The sequence below is a fragment of the Cornus florida genome, unplaced genomic scaffold (assembly GCF_030987335.1).
Source record: "Cornus florida cultivar Cherokee Brave unplaced genomic scaffold, ASM3098733v1 CherokeeBrave_3.0.0_Hap2_Chr09, whole genome shotgun sequence".
NCBI lineage: Eukaryota > Viridiplantae > Streptophyta > Magnoliopsida > Cornales > Cornaceae > Cornus > Cornus florida.
The window spans coordinates 68,893,580-68,911,660 of NW_026775579.1; the positions used below are offsets into that span (position 1 = coordinate 68,893,580).

General features: G+C 32.4%; 1 protein-coding gene across 1 annotated transcript; it reads left to right on the top strand.

Annotated features, from left to right (window-relative positions):
* The first annotated feature begins 2,226 nt into the window (after positions 1-2,226).
* Positions 2,227-6,136, top strand: LOC132272792 (putative laccase-9). The gene is made up of 7 exons (XM_059773885.1): positions 2,227-2,319; positions 3,149-3,300; positions 3,603-3,847; positions 4,032-4,157; positions 4,317-4,899; positions 5,172-5,533; positions 5,934-6,136. Exons 1-7 carry the CDS (start codon positions 2,227-2,229, stop codon positions 6,134-6,136), a joined length of 1,764 nt encoding a protein of 587 aa, XP_059629868.1.
* Positions 6,137-18,081: the final 11,945 nt, after the last annotated feature.

The following is an 18,081-nucleotide window of genomic DNA, read 5'->3' on the forward strand; positions in this document are numbered from 1 at the left end:
GGCAGCGGTGGTGGGTAGTGGGTCATGGTATTGGTATTGATCGGTGTAACAGATTCGGACAAAATCAGTGTAAACTGATCGATACAAATTACGTATTGAACTTAAAAAGAGTCGCGTATCAATCGATACGACGAACCATGGTTGTATTAGAATTTAAAAAATTGACATATTATGATGAAAAATATCATCAAACCAAGCCGATATTTGCCGAGCCTAATCACAGGTGACAAATAAGTGATCAATAGTGTCTCATTGAGCTGTTGTGACAAATGACCGGCATGCATAAGCATTTCCTCTTTAGATTAACATACTTTGGACAAAGAGTATAATACACAAATTGTATCATCGCGTTATCAATATTAAAATGATCATGCTATGAAAAGGAAAAAAAATATTAAAATACCATAAAATAAATCAAAGTCAATAGTATAATTTAAGTGGATGATGCATAAAGAAAAGTCCAAAAACCCGTGCTTGTGAAACATTGAGTGACTAGATCAATACGCCGTAATTATAAAGTGTGGAAGTAGTTATTCAAGAGCAAGCGAAACAAAATTCAAGAGTTGAAAATTTTAAGACGTGAAGAAAGGCAACTTTGTGTGTGAAGAAACCTGAAAACAATTTCAAGCATAAAAAATGGTTTATACAATAATGACCTATAGATTGCTTGTAGAGATAGTTATGGAATCTCTAAACTCGGTCCTCTTTACTCAAATCACTCTTCAATTGCGCAAATCTGAATCTTATAATCAAACTTCGTCACCTTATCATTTTATTTGTACCATTTATAAATGGATAATACTTAGCTAGTCACCGGTGAATAGGGTGAAGCTACTTACTCCTATGTGGTCTAATAACAAAATAACATATCACATTTAATAATAAAATAACTCACACCTGAAAACACTATATACATTTATTCGTGATTGATCCGAGAAAACAGTGAAATGTGTGGATTATTTTATTATTAAAGGTGATGTGTGTTGTTTTAGTTTCACCTTACTCACCCTACTCACCAGTGAGTAGCTAAGCATTATCCTAAATTTCGTTCTAACAAAAATATCAAACATGGAGTTTAACACGATAATCATTGGACCACATAATTGATGTTTACAAAGTTCAGGAGATTTTACTAGAGTGGATTCATTTCCAAATAGTTTTTACAGAATTCTCTTTTAAAATGTCGACCCATTCAAATAGAGAGAACATCATAAATCCAAGTGCAAAACAGAAAATATATACATATATGAATGGTGCGTGCCATGCACCTTCATTGGACCAATAGCTACACCTGCAAATTATGAACCATTGGTGCGTACCACGAGCTTTAGATCAACCATTAGCTACAAACAAGTCCACAGTTCAATCTATAACCAAAAAAGAAAAACTTGGACACTATCCAACACAAATGTAAATGAACATAAATCTCTTATTGTCTAATGTAGTACAAGTGAATTAATGGTGTCTCTGCAAGGACATTCAAACTTCTGGCAAGTATTTTTTTTGCAACCGTGACAATTAAAGATGCATATGAGTTTTCTAACTCGTGTGCTTCAAGCCTTGCTATTTCACAAGGGGAGAAGTTGAGCCTGGACGGGCCCAACAAAAAGTGTATGAGAGTACTTACCTTATAAAAAACAACTAAAATTTTCTTTTTTCTTTCGTGGACTTGAGATTTCATTGTAAGGTGCTATTCATGCACTAAATACTATTAGTTACATTTGGGGTAAAATGTCTCAAATGATTATCTCGGATATAACTGGTTTCACATGGCAATGGAATGACCTAATTAGTTGGTGCACCTAAAGACCAAAATGGTTCACAAGTGAGCGTGCCACCACCCAATACTATATGTTACACCTGTAAATTAATGTCTATGAATGGTGCGTGTCACCTTCATTAGCCACACCTGCATATATTGACCAATAATTGGTACTATATAATATATATGTACGAGCTTTAATTAGACCATTAACTACAATTGCGAGTCCACAGTTCAATCTATACTAACATAAATAAAAATCAACATAATATAATAATGGTGAAAGAAAAAAACTGAAATAATGTTGTACTTTTGACAAGGACATTCGAAAGTAGGGAAACCTTATTGATAAATAGAGGTACGTAGGATTCAAATAAGAACAAGTTTGTTTCGATATCACTTCATTCCAAGGATTTCTTTCTGAGATTTTATTTCATTCCAAGGAACAAATTATGAGTGAAACGATGGGTCCTTACGAGGTTCTTAGGTTTGTGTTTTTGGGAGCAATCACATTTCTTTGCATGGTACAGGGCCACTTCCATTACTATGACTTTGTTGTAAGTATAATGCAAAAATAATTTTGCTTATTTATATTTATGTGATATATCCTTGATCGATCTACTGACATTTTCAGAATTTCTGCATGTTTTCTTTACATGTATAAATGTATATGTTGTTATATATCCCGGGTTAATTTGTCAATTAAGATCTGTTAATGAATGGGATCTCTATTCAGTATATAATTCGGAGATAGATTGATAATCCGTCACCTATTCTAATTCCAAAATCCTTCAACTAAACAAGCCGAATGTAAAAATAATCAATTTGATTCGATAACAATCTAATCTAACAACTTTATCAACTAAAACATTTAGTTCAATTGTCCAAAACAGACTCAATCCACATGATCTCAAACATTACATATAAAAAAGAAAATGCTTACCTGCTTATCGGTGAGTAGCTACTTTCTCATTCGGTCCAATCACATATGCACACATCATTTTTAATTGAAAAATCAAAAAAATAATTACCAAGAATTGTAGTCAGAGTGATCCTCCTATTCAACTACTTAGACCATTTTCGAACACCTTATATGCAAGGCAACATTTATTACTATGAATTTTTGAAAAAAATAAAAAAGAAATAGTAAGATTGACTTTATTTTAAGCATACAACTAACATCAATTGTGCAACGGTTTAGTTTGTTTGGTGCATTAAAACAGTGCCATTTTGGTGTGCAAAATGGAATATTCCTCTTGCGGGGATTGCATTCACATCCCTTATCGATCATCTACCAAGAATTGAACCCTTGGAGAGTTGAAAATTGGTTAAGCATGGGCTTATTCTAATCTTTTCTTTATTTTCTCTTTTCATATTTCATTGCAGTTGAGAGAAGTCAATTTTACAAGATTATGTAGCACGAAGAGTATGTTAGTAGTGAATGGTAGTTACCCGGGACCTGTGATTCGTGTTCACAAAGGAGACACAACATTTGTTAACGTTCACAATCAAGAAAATTATGGTGTCACCGTTCACTGGTATTATCTCTATTCTCTCTCCACAGTATACCATTTTATAATGAACTTAAATACCTTCGTCCTTATAGTTACCCCCGACCCGTGATTCATGTTCACTGTGTTTTTCTTCCTTTTTGTTCGGTTGAATGGTAGGGAAAAAAAGAAACAAATAATTTACTTTGTCCGGAAGGAGAGGAGGGAAGAGGAGAAAGTTTTAAATTGTCTTTACCGTTAAACACATCACTTACTTTATGCATGGAATTATCTAATATTTAGAAGAGTTATTGATCAATTATAGCTAAAATGTGTGATGTAACTAACAGGCATGGAATGAAGCAACCAAGAAATCCATGGTCAGACGGACCAGAGTATATCACACAGTGTCCCATTGCACCTGGAACAAACTTCACCTACGAGGTCACATTTTCCATTGAAGAAGGAACCCTCTGGTGGCATGCCCATAGTGACTGGACAAGAAACAGTGTCCATGGTGCCATTGTCATTTATCCTGCAACTGGAACTACTTACCCCTTTCCCAAGCCCGATGACGAAGAAATTATTGTACTTGGTATGAATATTCAAGTGTTTTCCATCACAAGAAGGGACTTGTTAATTAGTGCAATATACCATATATGTGTGTATATATATATATGTATTACGTACATATTCATGTTTTTGAGTTTTATTGATTTACTCGTTAGTGTTAACCACTTTTTTTCCTCACTTCACTCCCCAAATGTATTTAATTGCAGGATCATGGTATAAAGAAGATATCCGCAAAGTTGTTCTTGAGGACCTCCAAACTGGTGTGGACATACCAAACTCAGATGCTTATGTTATCAATGGCCAACCAGGAGATTTTTGCGAATGCTCTAATGGTATATATGCATAGCTGTGTAGTGTGTACCTATTTATATATGTATTGGACTATAACACAATTATATATATATTCACATATTTAAGCAAGTCTATATATATATATACTGAAATTTTATTCACAATTAAATTGATTATTGCAATTCGATCATGTGTTACAGGAACAACATATCGCAGGGTGATTGATTATGGCAAGACCTATCTTCTTCGCATAGTCAATGCAGCAATGGGCGCGAATCTCTTCTTTGCTATTGGTCAGCACAACATCACAGTTGTTGGAATGGACGGAAACTACCTCAAACCCGTAGCAACACCATATATTGTGATATCCCCCGGACAAACCATGGATGTTTTACTCACAACAAACCAGTCATCGGGTCACTACTATATGGCCGCGAGACAATATCACAGTCTAGATACTAGCAGCTTTGACAGAACAAATGCTACCGCGATTCTCGAGTATAGAGGCAACTATACTCCTCCAGTTTACGCTTCCTTCCCATCATATCTTCCTTCAAGTGATGACTTTGTTGCAGCAGACAATTTCTTGGATCAACTAAGGAGCTTGGCATGTCCACAATATCCGGTTAAGGTTCCGGAAAATATCACTACTAGTATGCTCATTATACTTTCTCAGAATGCCTTTTTCCTAAATGGTTCACTAGAATATTATAAGATCGCTACAAGCATGAACAATATCAGTTTCGTGAACCCTACCACCGACGTTTTGGAGGCCTATTATTGGTATGTTTCTCTTCTTCTTCCATCCTTTCTCATGATCAAGAAGTGGTGACAATATGTCTGATTGATGGAATGTTACAAAATTTATTAAATCAGCATTTCTCCCATTTTAAATTTTTTTTTTTTTCTTCTTTTCTTGTTATAGTGGTAACACTAGTAATTTAAATTTAAGACTGAATAAATATATGGTACTCAATTTAAGCATAAGAAAGCTTAGCAAATCTCAATTATATATTGTAGAAAATAATGTGGTTTTGTTAAATTTTTTTATACAGGAACATGAGTGGGGTTTATACCACAGATTTTCCAGACAAGCCGTCTTCATTTTTTGACTTCACAGAAGTTAGTGATTCTTTGGTTTATGCTGCAGCAACAACGAAAGGGACCAAGGTGAAGGTTTTGAATTACAATGAAGCAGTGGAGATAATATTCCAAGGGACCAATTTGTTGGCTGCCCCAGAAACTCACCCAATGCATTTTCATGCCCATGACTTCTACGTGGTCGGATCCGGATACGGGGATTTCGACCCAGAAATCGATCCAAAAAGCTACAATTTGGTTGATCCACCTCAAGTGAATACATTTGCAGTCCCTAAGAATGGATGGCTTACCATCAGATTTGTGGCCAGCAATCCAAGTATGCCACATTATTTTTTGTGTATTTATGTATTTTTTGTTGGGTTTGTCGGAATCCAACCCAAAAGGTTAACCTATTAGGTGGAGTGACCCTTGCCCTATTTTCTAACCGATGTGGGACTCGTTCAACTACCCAACAATTCCTCCCTTAAATGAGGTGGATAGAACGTCACCGGTCTCCCTTGAACGAGACCGGTGACTCCTCTCTCGTATTTGGGAAGGAGTTTTGATACCGGTTGTTGGGCTTGTGGGTATCCAACCCAAAGGTTAACCTTTTAGGTGAAGTGACCCTTGCCCTATATAAGTCCCAGATTTTCTAATTTTTAACCGATATGGGACTTGTTCAACTACCCAACATTTTTCAAGCATACTAATACTAAAATATTGGATATTTTTGCTAGGTGTATGGTTTTGGCATTGTCATTTTGCTAAGCATTTAAGTTGGGGTATGAGACGAGTTTTTATACTAACAGTTTTTATAGTAAAAAATGGAGACACTCCTGGGACGAGTGTTCGCGATCTCCCACCTAACTTGCCTCGGTGTGAAGTTTCATTCACTAATTGGCTCCGACAATTTTTTCATTCGGATGGAAAAGAAATATAAATTAAAGGTAGTGATTTTGGTGCTCCAAACTTTATTGTACTATAATAAAGTATCCCTTTATTGTATTTGTGGTTCATAATATTTTATTTAGCCAACACTTATGGGAAAGGTTCAAATTCAAAGGATTAATACCACGTCAAAATCATCCAATTCATGCTAGAATGATGTTAGTCCCGGTCTATGTTTTGGTGGAAAGTCTCAATGTTAATTTTTAAGTTCATATAATTGCATTATACTTGCGGACAATATTAACAACTTGGATACACAGTGAAGCTTCCAAATGCTTGAAGCAGCACAGAGAGTAGTATACTCCAACAAAAATTTATTTGAGCCGAGTCTATGGTGCACGTCACTCACAGCAGTGGTGGGATTCACTTTGTTTTGTAAATAAGGTGCACCATACATGCAGCGCAAACAAGTTTTTCTAGCGTACTTTTTCTTTTCTTTAGTTCCCCAAAATCAAAGAAATATAGATTTGTTGACACACAAAATTGGCAACTTATGTGGAGCCACTTCAATGTTGTTGACATGGACAAATGAGAGAGACAAATGAACCAATTCAATAATTCATGGTTCAATGAATTGATACATGAGTGCAATTGAAGTGAATATAATTCCAAGAATCTCAAAGGGTTGGCTTAAGTGAGTAAATCACTTAGCCTGATTCTTAATGAAGTATCAGGTCTAAGGCTCGACTCCTCCTAAGTGTAAACAATCACTTAAAAGTAGTGTGTGAGCATCAATTAAGAAATATATATATATATATATATAATATTCTAACACTTGTACAATTCAGCTGATGGCATTTGGGCAAGGAACAACTTGCCATTTAATTTTGCCACTGTAAAAAGTAATCAATTATATATATGTGTGTGTGTGTGTGGGGTAAACTGTACATTGTGGCCCAAAGTCGGCTAATCCAAGCATGACTCAAACAAGCCCAAACATATAGGCCCGACTGATATCCTTGTGAGAGTAAATAAAAGCCCAAGCAGACAGGCCCAACAAGCATCATTATGAGAGTGAACTTTAATAAGAGCTATAGATATAGGTCCATATTTTGCTTCAGCCACTGATTAATGATGGGCTTTGTGTGAGTTTTCACCTTTTCTTCTTAACAAGCATGTATAACAATCTCTAATATATATGTACTCACTTTACTCACTCTAATTTGTTCTTATAATAAGTCACCGATATTACTATGAATTAATGTTATAGATATTAATTACAATAAACTCAAATTAATATTTGTTTTTACTATATTTATGATTTGATTCAATTTTTATTTAGGTTCATGTTAATTTATTTCACATGATAATTACCAAGTCCTAACCTTCCATATCTCACACATCACATAACTCAATCATATAAGCAAATAATTCACTTATTATTTTAGCTTTGGATACAATCACCTTATAGTGCATACACATTTTTCAGCTATCACTACTAACTTATACTAACCACACTCTTCTCATCAATCACTACTAGCTTATTGTGAACACGCACTTCTCAGCTATTAACACTAGCTTGAAGTTAAGTTTATTCAGCTATCCTTTCTAGTAGCTCTTAGTTTTAGTACATACTTTTCTAAGTTGTTTAATTTAGTAGTAGATGAATTTGTTTTGAAGAATATTCTCCCAAAACTTCACTTTAAGTACTATTCTTTTCCCTATAGGAGCATATATGATGTATAGCTAAAATGATTTTTAGCTCATATGGATACTCATCACCCTCTTGTTTTTCTTACCAAGTTGAGAACTAGAACTAGTTAACAGATTTTTATATGCCTCTTAGGTTCTGTGCACCTTAGCAATCATTATTAGTTTGCACCTTAGTAACGTTTTAGCTTTTAGCTAAATTGGATTTTATAGCAAACTAGCTTGATTTAACTCGTCTCTCGGTATACTAGCTTAGTGTATCCATAATATTTTTCATTAAACTCCTTAAAATTATCGGAAAGCTTTTTCTTATTTAGTTCATTAATCATTTGCTGTTATACATATCTTAGACAATAATACACATCAAATAAACTATATTGTAAAAGTGAATTAAAATATACACAAAGTAATTTAACAACATAACTCAAAATTGTAATCTCAAAAAAAAATAAGCACTTATAGAAATAATATTGAACTCACATATGTAACAATATAATTTAATAAAATATAGCAAGATTAATCTAAGCACTACTTTCAAATAATATTATATACTTAACATAATATTAAACTCAATAGGTAAAATATTCTACAACATTCTTCACATGAACCTTAGCTACAATTGCAAGATCATAGTTCAATCTGTACCAAAGAAGCTGGGGATACTTTTTGTTGACCCCTTAAATCGGCAAAGTCTGTCAATTAAGAAATTGGCTGATGTAGGCATGCCAGAACCAATTGGCTGGTTCAAGTTAGAGATCTTGATCAAACGAGTCTCTTTTGGAAAATAATTAACCAAGCTATTGTAGAAAGAGAGAATATTGAACTTTCTTTAATGAGTTTAATTACCTTAGGACTTTAAATGGGAACGAATTACAATAAAATAAAATTAATATTGAAAAGAAATTGCGTGTGCGACGATTAAAGAAGAAATTAATACTATTGAAAGTATATGAAACAACAGAATTGAATCTTGATGGAAACGAAATTGCAAAAGGAATGGAAAAACTTTAATGGGATAAGATGAAGACGAAGAGAGAAGGGAATGGAAGCATATTTTAATGGTGTCGTGGCTTTTAATCTTTTATTTTGTAAACAAGATATATATATATATATATATAGACACACACACACGATCAAATTTGAAAGTATGTAAATCCATATAAATTATAACTATGGATATAATATTCTTAATTTTGTGCTTAGCATGTTTTTCGATCACGGTGGAGAGCTGTAAAAATAAAGAAGATAAGATTAATAAAGAAATTTTAAATTTAAGATATAAGGTTATTAAAGAAATTCTAATTTTTTAACTGGTAAGTTGCAAACTAAAAAGGAAAAAATAGAACAAGAAAAGAGAGGAGAATTAATAAACAATTTTGTCATTTAAAACTTATTTTTAGAATATTTTATAAACAAGTAAGTATTTTTTTGACCTAATTGTCCTTAAATGGTTACTTATTAGCAATTAAGTTTTAAAATCGGTCACTATCCATCCTTTTTTAACTTTAAGGTCACTTTTTAATAATTTTGTCTACGTTTGATCACTAACATCTAATTTTTCCAAATTTAATTAACTAAAGAAACAGAAATTTACTAGAAGAAGTAACTAACAACTGGTGAATTAAACTAGGAAATTTATAATGGATACATTAAGGAAATCAAGTTTAATTAGGAAAGCGTGATTGAAAAGGAAAATTGTATTGATATGATTGATTGTGAGGTGCTCGGCCCTTTGCAACGATGTTTCTACAATTATTTATAGCAAATTAAAGAGTCCTAAAATGAAATAAATCACTCCCTGAATCTAAGCTACTAGATTACAATTAAATTCTTAGAACTATTCTATTCAATATTTTACTTTTGCTTCCTTTGTTAAAGAGCCTGATAAATATATTCACCAAACCAAAACATTGTTATAAATTTAATCTTGGGTTAAGTGCAAAAAAACCCTCATTTATTATCGATATAGTACGAAATAATTCATGTGTAATGTAAAATATCCCTATACTATTAATTTGGTACAAATAGCCCTTGAAATTTAAAATGGCAATAATATATGCTCATTTCTGTCCAATGTGGGTAAGAAAATGACTTTTAATGTGAAGAGTCAATTATGCCTTTTATATTATAATAATATCGAATATGCAAATATCTCTTTAAGTGAGAAGTCATATATGGAGACCCTTATTATAACTTGTGTAAAACACCATCTCTCCTCCTCCTCCTCCTCCTCTCTCTTATACTCTCCTCTCCACCGCCCCTGCCTCCTCACCCCATCTCTCCATCACCTCTTACCACCACCATGTCCAACGGCGTCGGATCATACCGTCTCTCTCTCCAACCGTCGGCACCATCATCTCCGTTCTCACCGTGACTACCCCAACTTTCTCTTCTCCCATCTCTTTAATGGTGTACTCTAATAGGACGAGACAAACCTAGACCCGTAACATTTCGAATCTTATATTTAGAAGATCTGATCAAGTATTGGATTTGTAGTGGTGGATTTAGGTGGATCTGACTAAGAAGTGGATTTGGGTGTTTTTATTTATTTATTTATTTTATTGCGAAATCAGATCTCAGATGTCTTTTTTTTTTTTTTGGGTGAGTCACATCTTGTTGTTTGCTATTATGATCTATTAGGAGTTATCTTTGTGTAAGTATTTATTGTTATGCTATTTGTTTAGTAATTTAGATGATGAAGATGTAAAGGCTAAAAATATTTCATACCAAGTGGTGCTTTATCGGTTTAAAGAGAAATTGAAGGATTTTAGAGGTAAAAATGGGCCAAGGAGATTTTGGATCCTAGACTTTAGGGTTTGGGAAGGGAGGGAGAGGAAGGGAGGTGGCAAGGTGGTGGCAAATATAGAACACACCTTGAGGAAGAGATAAAGATAAATATTAATTAATTTAAAATATACTAATATATATGGTAAGTTTAAAGTTTCCAAATATAATTTAACATAGAATTGATTAGTTTTAAATATGTATAAAAATATATATATATATATATGTATGTATATGTATATGTATATGTATATGGGAGACGCTGTTTGCATTCCACATTTTTATGTATGCATTACAATCTTATAGGAAATGATAACTATATTATTAACCTTACAAATAAATGATTATTACTTTTTAAATGACACACAACTCTCTTTTCAAATTTTCTCTCCTTCCTCTAATCTTTAATATTTTAGATCTCTTACAAAACCAAAAAAATATAATTTATGTTGAAAAAATTCTCTTAAAAAAAAATGTAACAATTAAAAAAATTCTCTCTTTTTTACAAAAAAAATATTAATAATTTATTGTAGAAATGATCTCTTTTGTCAAGATAAAAAAAAGGTACTAAAAAAGAGGATTAAAAAATATATATTTTTATTAAATAGATTATCTCTTTCAATAAGACCCAAATATATATATATATATATATTTCTATTGAATAAATTATTTCTTTTGACGGGACCATAAAAATCACAAAAAATTTTTTTTACCTCTTTTGATAGGACTGAAAAAAAAAGTTAGTTGAATAAATTATTTGTTTGATTGCACAAAAAAAAAAAGTCACTATTGAATGAATTATCTTTTTTAACTGTCAAAAATAAAATTATCAAGTATGGAATAAATTATCTTTTTTGAGAGGACATTTGAAAAGAAAGGAAAGTATATCACTAGAAAAAAATAAAAATAAAGGAACTAAAGAAGGTTAAAAAAAAATTAAATTGTATAAAGGGTAGGTATGACATTATAAAATAAGCTATAGTGCATTAATGAATTTAAGGATCTTTTTGTCACTTCATTTAGAAGAAAAAAAATAATTGGAGTGCAATTAGAGAAAAGTGGATTGCGAATATCGCCTCCTTATATTTTTTCTTTTAAATAACCAATATATATATATATATATATATTATATGAACATATATAAACGCACACTATACATACATATATATACTCCAAAAAAAAAAAAACCTACATTTGTTTCCATAAGTGGTTTAATGGCAATATATATAATAATGAATGTATGTATGTATGTATTTTTTTTTTTTTTTTTTTTTGACTAATGTATCTTTCAGTGGTTAAATGACAGGTTCAATGTTACAAAGACTTAAATCATAAAACCTCCAATACTATCATTTTTTTTTTTTTTTAATCATAAAATTCTAACTTGTTTGTAAGAACCTAATAGTATTGTAAAGTTATCACTTTGCCCCAGTTATGTTAGTTTGGGATATTGCGTAGTCTTCACATACATTGATATCAAATTTTAGTGACAAAACTACCCCTGAAGAACATGCGCCATCCATTAAACCCTCCACTACTTTCAAATTTTTATCATAAAACCCTAACCTATTTTTAAAAACCCCAACATTATTACAAAGTTATAACATTACCTCAATTCTGTCAATCCAAAAATCTTTATGGATAAAATGGTGTAAAACTCACCTCATTAAATCCAAAAATCTTTAGACACTTAAGTATCCATTACCTTGTTTTTGGAGCTGGAGAAAAATTCTTCAACTAAGGCCCCCTGCAAGACTTCTTATCAAACACGGAATTGGCAATGGTACTGAGACCTCCTTTTGGTGGGATAATTGGACTCCAAGAGGCCCTTTCTGCTCAAGATTTCCATTACATGTTCTCACTGATGCTGGTGTGAATGATGGCACCACAGTTCAAACATTCATTGCAAATACATAATGGTCATTTCCATCTTACATCACCTTTGTCATCCCTGAATTGCTCGATCTTATTGAATCCACCATGTCCATCTAGAAGATACACAAAGATATGGATTGCATCTCCAACAGGGTTGTACAGTTTTAAGCACACCTCATCCTACCTTGCAGGTGCATGTCCTCCAGTCCCATGGCACAATTTGCTATGGCAGTCTCCCATAATCCCTCCTATGAAGTTCAACTTATGGTTGGCAGTCTAATCCAGATTACCAACTCTTGATAGCAAATCAATGGCTCATCATTATAACATATGTGCCCTATGCCAAATCTCTACTGAATCACTTGACCATCATCTTCTTCAAATTTGGAGATTCATCAGAGATAAATGCCATTTCTTCACTTCAATTCGTAGCTGGGATATTCTGGTTCTCTGGATCAGCAATAGATGGAAGTCAAACTCAGCTCCAAATTTGTTACACAAGGTATCCCTCTCATCAGTGGTGTATCACACATAGGAAAAACGCAATGCACTGATTTTCACAAATAGTAGCATTAGCCAGAGTCTGCTCTACCATCACTGTTATTCTCAAGTTAGGGTTCCTCAAAGATTGCCTAGCAGCTAGAACGATTCTAAATGACTGGAATCTTTCCCCATCTTGTTGTCGTCTACCACCACGACCACCGGACAGAGCTTCATCAACATTGTTCACCATGTTCATCATCTCCTAAATTTTAGGGATTGATTACCGAAAAGATACACAGACACCCACCATCAATAGCTAATTCAAGTCGTTAATTGTGGTTATCTGTTTGGACCCAATGGGTTAAGCTTCTCCTATATTCATTTTGTTTCACTTTGGCTGGGCTTCTTTCTTGTAATTGCCTACTTAGGCTTGTTTCTTGTTTCGAGTTCACTGGATTGTTTTGGTCAAAGGCCCACTATTGTAAATATTTACTATTTATGTCAGTTGCTTAACATTTAAAAATAAATAAAAAAAAACACAAATTGCTCTTTCATGGTTAGCTCACTTCATAGTCTTCTCCCACATAAACCTCAATTGCGTTGAAAAAAATAACTAAGCATGGCAATTAAGGCTAAAACTTACCTACAAGTAAACTCATCTGTTATAATTTATTGTGTATATATAATAAGGGATTGTTTTTTTGCACTTGATCCTTATAATAATTCGACTATCCGCCCTGATCCAAAAGTTTTCCATTTTCTTCTTGTGATTGTCTATTCAAGTGGACAGAACATAAATCTATGGCCTAAACGGAGAAAAAAAAAAAAAAAAAAAAAAAAAAATATTGTCTCAAATGATTTGTCTCATATGTAACTCTCAATTGGGGTGAAGGACGCACAACTGGGTTCACATGGCAACAGAACTTCCTAATTTGTTGGTGCACCTATTGAGCAAAAGGGTTCACAAATAAGAGAACCACTACAATTAGACTATTGGCTACAACTGTGAATATATGAATGGTGCATGCAAGCTTTGATTAGACCATTCGGGGCCAACAAACTATGAACCATTTATAACACGAGTCTTTAGACCATTAGCTACAAAGAGGTCCACACGCACAGTTCAATCCATACCAAAAACAATCTGTGGACACTTTTCGACGCAAATGTAGAGCTAGCTAAGATTCAAAGATCAGAGTGAAGGACCAATTTGTCTCCTTTCAATCCAAGGAATTAGAGTGAAAAGATGGGCTTGCTTGAGGTTCTTAGGTTTGTGGCTCTGGGTGTGGCATTTCTTTGCATGGTACAAGCCATGTCCATTTCTATGACTTTGTAGTAAGTATACAACATATATATTTTGGGTTACATTCATATAAATATGATATATCACTAATTAGTAAGTATACAACATATATATTTTGGGTTACATTCATATAAATATGATATATCACTAATTAGTAATTTTTGTGTCTAATGATATCTCCTCTCCTTTTAAATTAAAAGGCGAGGGTTCAAATTGTTAAGTCTTTTTAGTTAAATTCAAATTGGTAGGGTTCTTAGAGCAATTTTTGTTTTTTTAAATTTTAAGATCACTTTAGAGTAATTTTTTTTTTTAAAAAAAAAAATTTGGGCACCAAAATCTAATTTTCTTAAAAAAAAAATATTCGCTCATAAATACATATCTCGAACACAAAATCTCAATGGGAAAAAAATCTCACAATTGAAAAACCGAGATACCAATATAAATTTTCAAATAAATAATGTCTTAGAGTTTCTTTTATATTTAAATATATACTTAGAATTTAATATAAATAAAAATATATATATATATATAGTTTATTAATTAGTTTTATAATTGCATTTTTATGTTATATACCGTTTGTGTGTGTGTGTGTAATATAGTTTATAATTGTTTATTAATTAGTTTAGGGTTCACCGTGGATGTCACATACATATACGGAGTATATATTTTTCCTAATTCTTTAATTAAAGCTTGATAATCTAGGATAACTTGTTTGTTAATTTTACCTCATCTTTATTAGTAAATGTTTTATTCCATGTTTTATTATAGCTTAGAGAAACAAATTTTACAAGGCTATGTAACACGAAGAGTACGTTAGTTGTGAGTGACAGTTTTTCGGACCCGTGATTCGTGTTCATAGAGGAGATTACAGTATATGTAAATGTTCACAATTAAGGGTCATTATGGTATATTACAATGCATTACAAGAAACAAAATAAGGTATTGTCGTATTCTCTTATCTTCTCTTCCATCCAACCGAAGAAATAAAAGAAATTACACAATCTCTTTCCTAGTAATGTTTTATTTATCTCTTCTTCTCTCTCTTCCATCCAAATTTCTTCCATCCTACCAAACGGAGCATTACAATAAAAGTCATAATAATGAATGTTGCCTTCCACCAAAGAACTAGATGTAACACTTGCATATTAAAAAAAGGTCTTTCAATAATATTTATATATGAAAGCAACTTAATTTAGACTAATTTCCATGTGGGTCCTTATATAATTATATGGTTAAGAAAATAGTTGTTTGAATGGACTTTAATTAGTTATCTGCTAATCCTCGGGTGGGTTTTGGAGACTTTGATTTCCTGTTGGGCAAATGAGTCAAGGAAAGGTATTTAATAATTAAATTAGGAGAATTATTATATAATATGACTACCAATTTAAATGATTCTCACAAACTCACAGTGATTTAGTATTTTTAAATAGTGATTTGGTGATCATCATATCATGTGGGTGTTCCTGTGTTGTGCATGTGGGTCTATGGATGAATATACTTGCCCAGAAAAAAGAAAAGAAAAATATGATACATAATTTGCCATGTATTACAAAGATATATTTTTAGTCGAACTGTGATTTAGTTGAAGCCAATTCAAAGTTCTGAACTATCTAAACAACTGCTATTACATAGATATTAAAAAAGGGCAGAGGACACCCCAAATCCTCATACATTTTGCTTCCTGTACTATTTTTTTATTTTTTATTTTTACATTGTCATCACACGATTTAAGTTAAACCTTAAAAAAAAAAAGAAAAAAAAAGAACCATCTCAAGGAAAGATGATCTATTATGTGATATATATAAATTAGAAAGGTAGAGAAAGTATAAAATACATAAGTTACAAAAAGTAAGAGGGTGAAAAGCATAATTGATATATATATATATATATATATATATATATATAACCACTCTAACTTATTGTTTATTTATTTATTATTATTATTTTTCAATATAACAACTCTAGCTTATAATTTATCTAATCAAATATGAAAAAATTAGTTGAAATTTGAGTTATTTGTGGGCAAACGATTGATGTAAAAAGAGTTGTGCGAATATGATAGTATGATACAACGTCAAGAGTTAAATAAATAAATAATAATAATAATAATAATAATAATAATAATAAAAAACCAAAAAAATTGAACGGTCAAGCTCAGCTCTTGGTTTAGATGGTATATAAGAGCATCTCCAGCCCATCTGTTATATGGGTTGTCAATTCAAAATATAGCAGGTGGGTTAAAATTAGGCCCTCTAATGAGCTGCTATTTCACCTGCCAAAAATTGCTTTTGCTATTTTTGGTGCCAAATTTAGCAAAACTTATAGCAACAGCTATTTCTATATCTCTCAATCCTATCCGTCTCTCTCTCTTTCTCTTCCCCTCTCATCCTCATATGTGTGTGTGTGTGTATATATATATATATATCTCTCTTTCTTCTCATATTGGTTTTGAAAAAGATCATAAAAATTTTCACCAACTAGGATTTAGTTTGCAAAACAAGAATTAAAGACATTGATTAGTTGATTTAAAAAAAAAAAAAAAAAAAAAAAAAAAAAAAAACCCTATACATACAAGTTAGCAGTTGGAGAGAGAGAGGGGGGACAAGCTTGAGAGTTGAGAGACAGCGACTGAAGCTTGCGAACGGCGAATCCGAACTGGAACAGCGAGCGATGGAAACTGAAAGATATGGCTTTTGAACTTCTGATTCTTGTTGATTTTGTAGTTTGCAGTTGGAGAGAGAGGGGGGGGGGGGGGGGGGGGCAATTTTAGAGTTGAGAACGAGAATAGAGATGGAGGCGATTGGGGAGGCTGAAATGATTTGCCCTAAAACTATACATGGTGATTTGGGAGGCTGAAATGATTTGCCATATATATATATATATATATATATATATTTGGGTTCTTTTTTGACCAAATATTTTAAATTTTTTATTCTTTTTAATTTAGTTTAATTTTAGTTTACTTTTAATGTCTACAACTTGACTTGGAATGTACCTAATATTAATATTACTAATGCAAATATGAATGTTGGAAATGGTAGTTGAAAAAAAATAAAAAATAACATTTTGCATAAAATGCATCATTAGAGCAGAATTACTAAAATATAACATTTTAACACTATAACACTGTCAAAATATAAATTTGGCATTCGAATTTAGCATTTTACCGCCGGAGATTCTCTAACTCTTAAAATAGTAAATGTCATATAAGTCTTAGAAAAGTAGATGTCATATCACAGAAGTCAATGAGCATGTGCAAGGCCCACTTGTAATTAACTCGTATTTATACAATTGGCTTAATCTTTCGAGGAGAAAAATAATAATAATAATAATAATAATAATAATTCCTTCAATAGCGTGGTTACGTCAAATTCAGATGCGATCTCGACAGAGAGAAATGGTCTGAAGGTAATAGGACCAACCGTAGCTAAGAGTCTGAAGGTATTAGGACCAACTGTAGCCAAATAAACTTGTTATTTTTTAACCCGACAATAGTTAGTAATTAATCGTGGTCAAACCCAATTTACAAAGCAAGTTCCAAGGCCGAGAGCAACAGTAAGCCCCGTGCATAGAGTCTAATCTCTTCGGTCACAGTACGAATTTTCTTCCGGATGTACAGGAGGGAGGAAAAAATCAAACCTAGAATTAATTAGTTGGCGTAGCTAGTGAGAAAAATGGTTCTCAAGTCAGAGACCAGACACTGATACCATTGGACTACTAGTTACACCTGTAAATCTATGAATGCTGTGAACTCTACCATTGGACCATTAGCTAAACAAAAACAGTCAACGTACAATACAATCCATACCAAAAAAACATAAAAACGTGGACATTCACTTTTC

Bases quoted from the DNA above. Each gene is read 5' to 3' on its own strand.
- LOC132272792 (XM_059773885.1), top strand. From the start codon at position 2,227: ATGGGTCCTTACGAGGTTCTTAGGTTTGTGTTTTTGGGAGCAATCACA. The intron at 3,301-3,602 runs GTATTATCTCTA...TGTAACTAACAG, and splicing joins TATGGTGTCACCGTTCACTG to GCATGGAATGAAGCAACCAA. The intron at 4,900-5,171 runs GTATGTTTCTCT...TTTTTTATACAG, and splicing joins GTTTTGGAGGCCTATTATTG to GAACATGAGTGGGGTTTATA.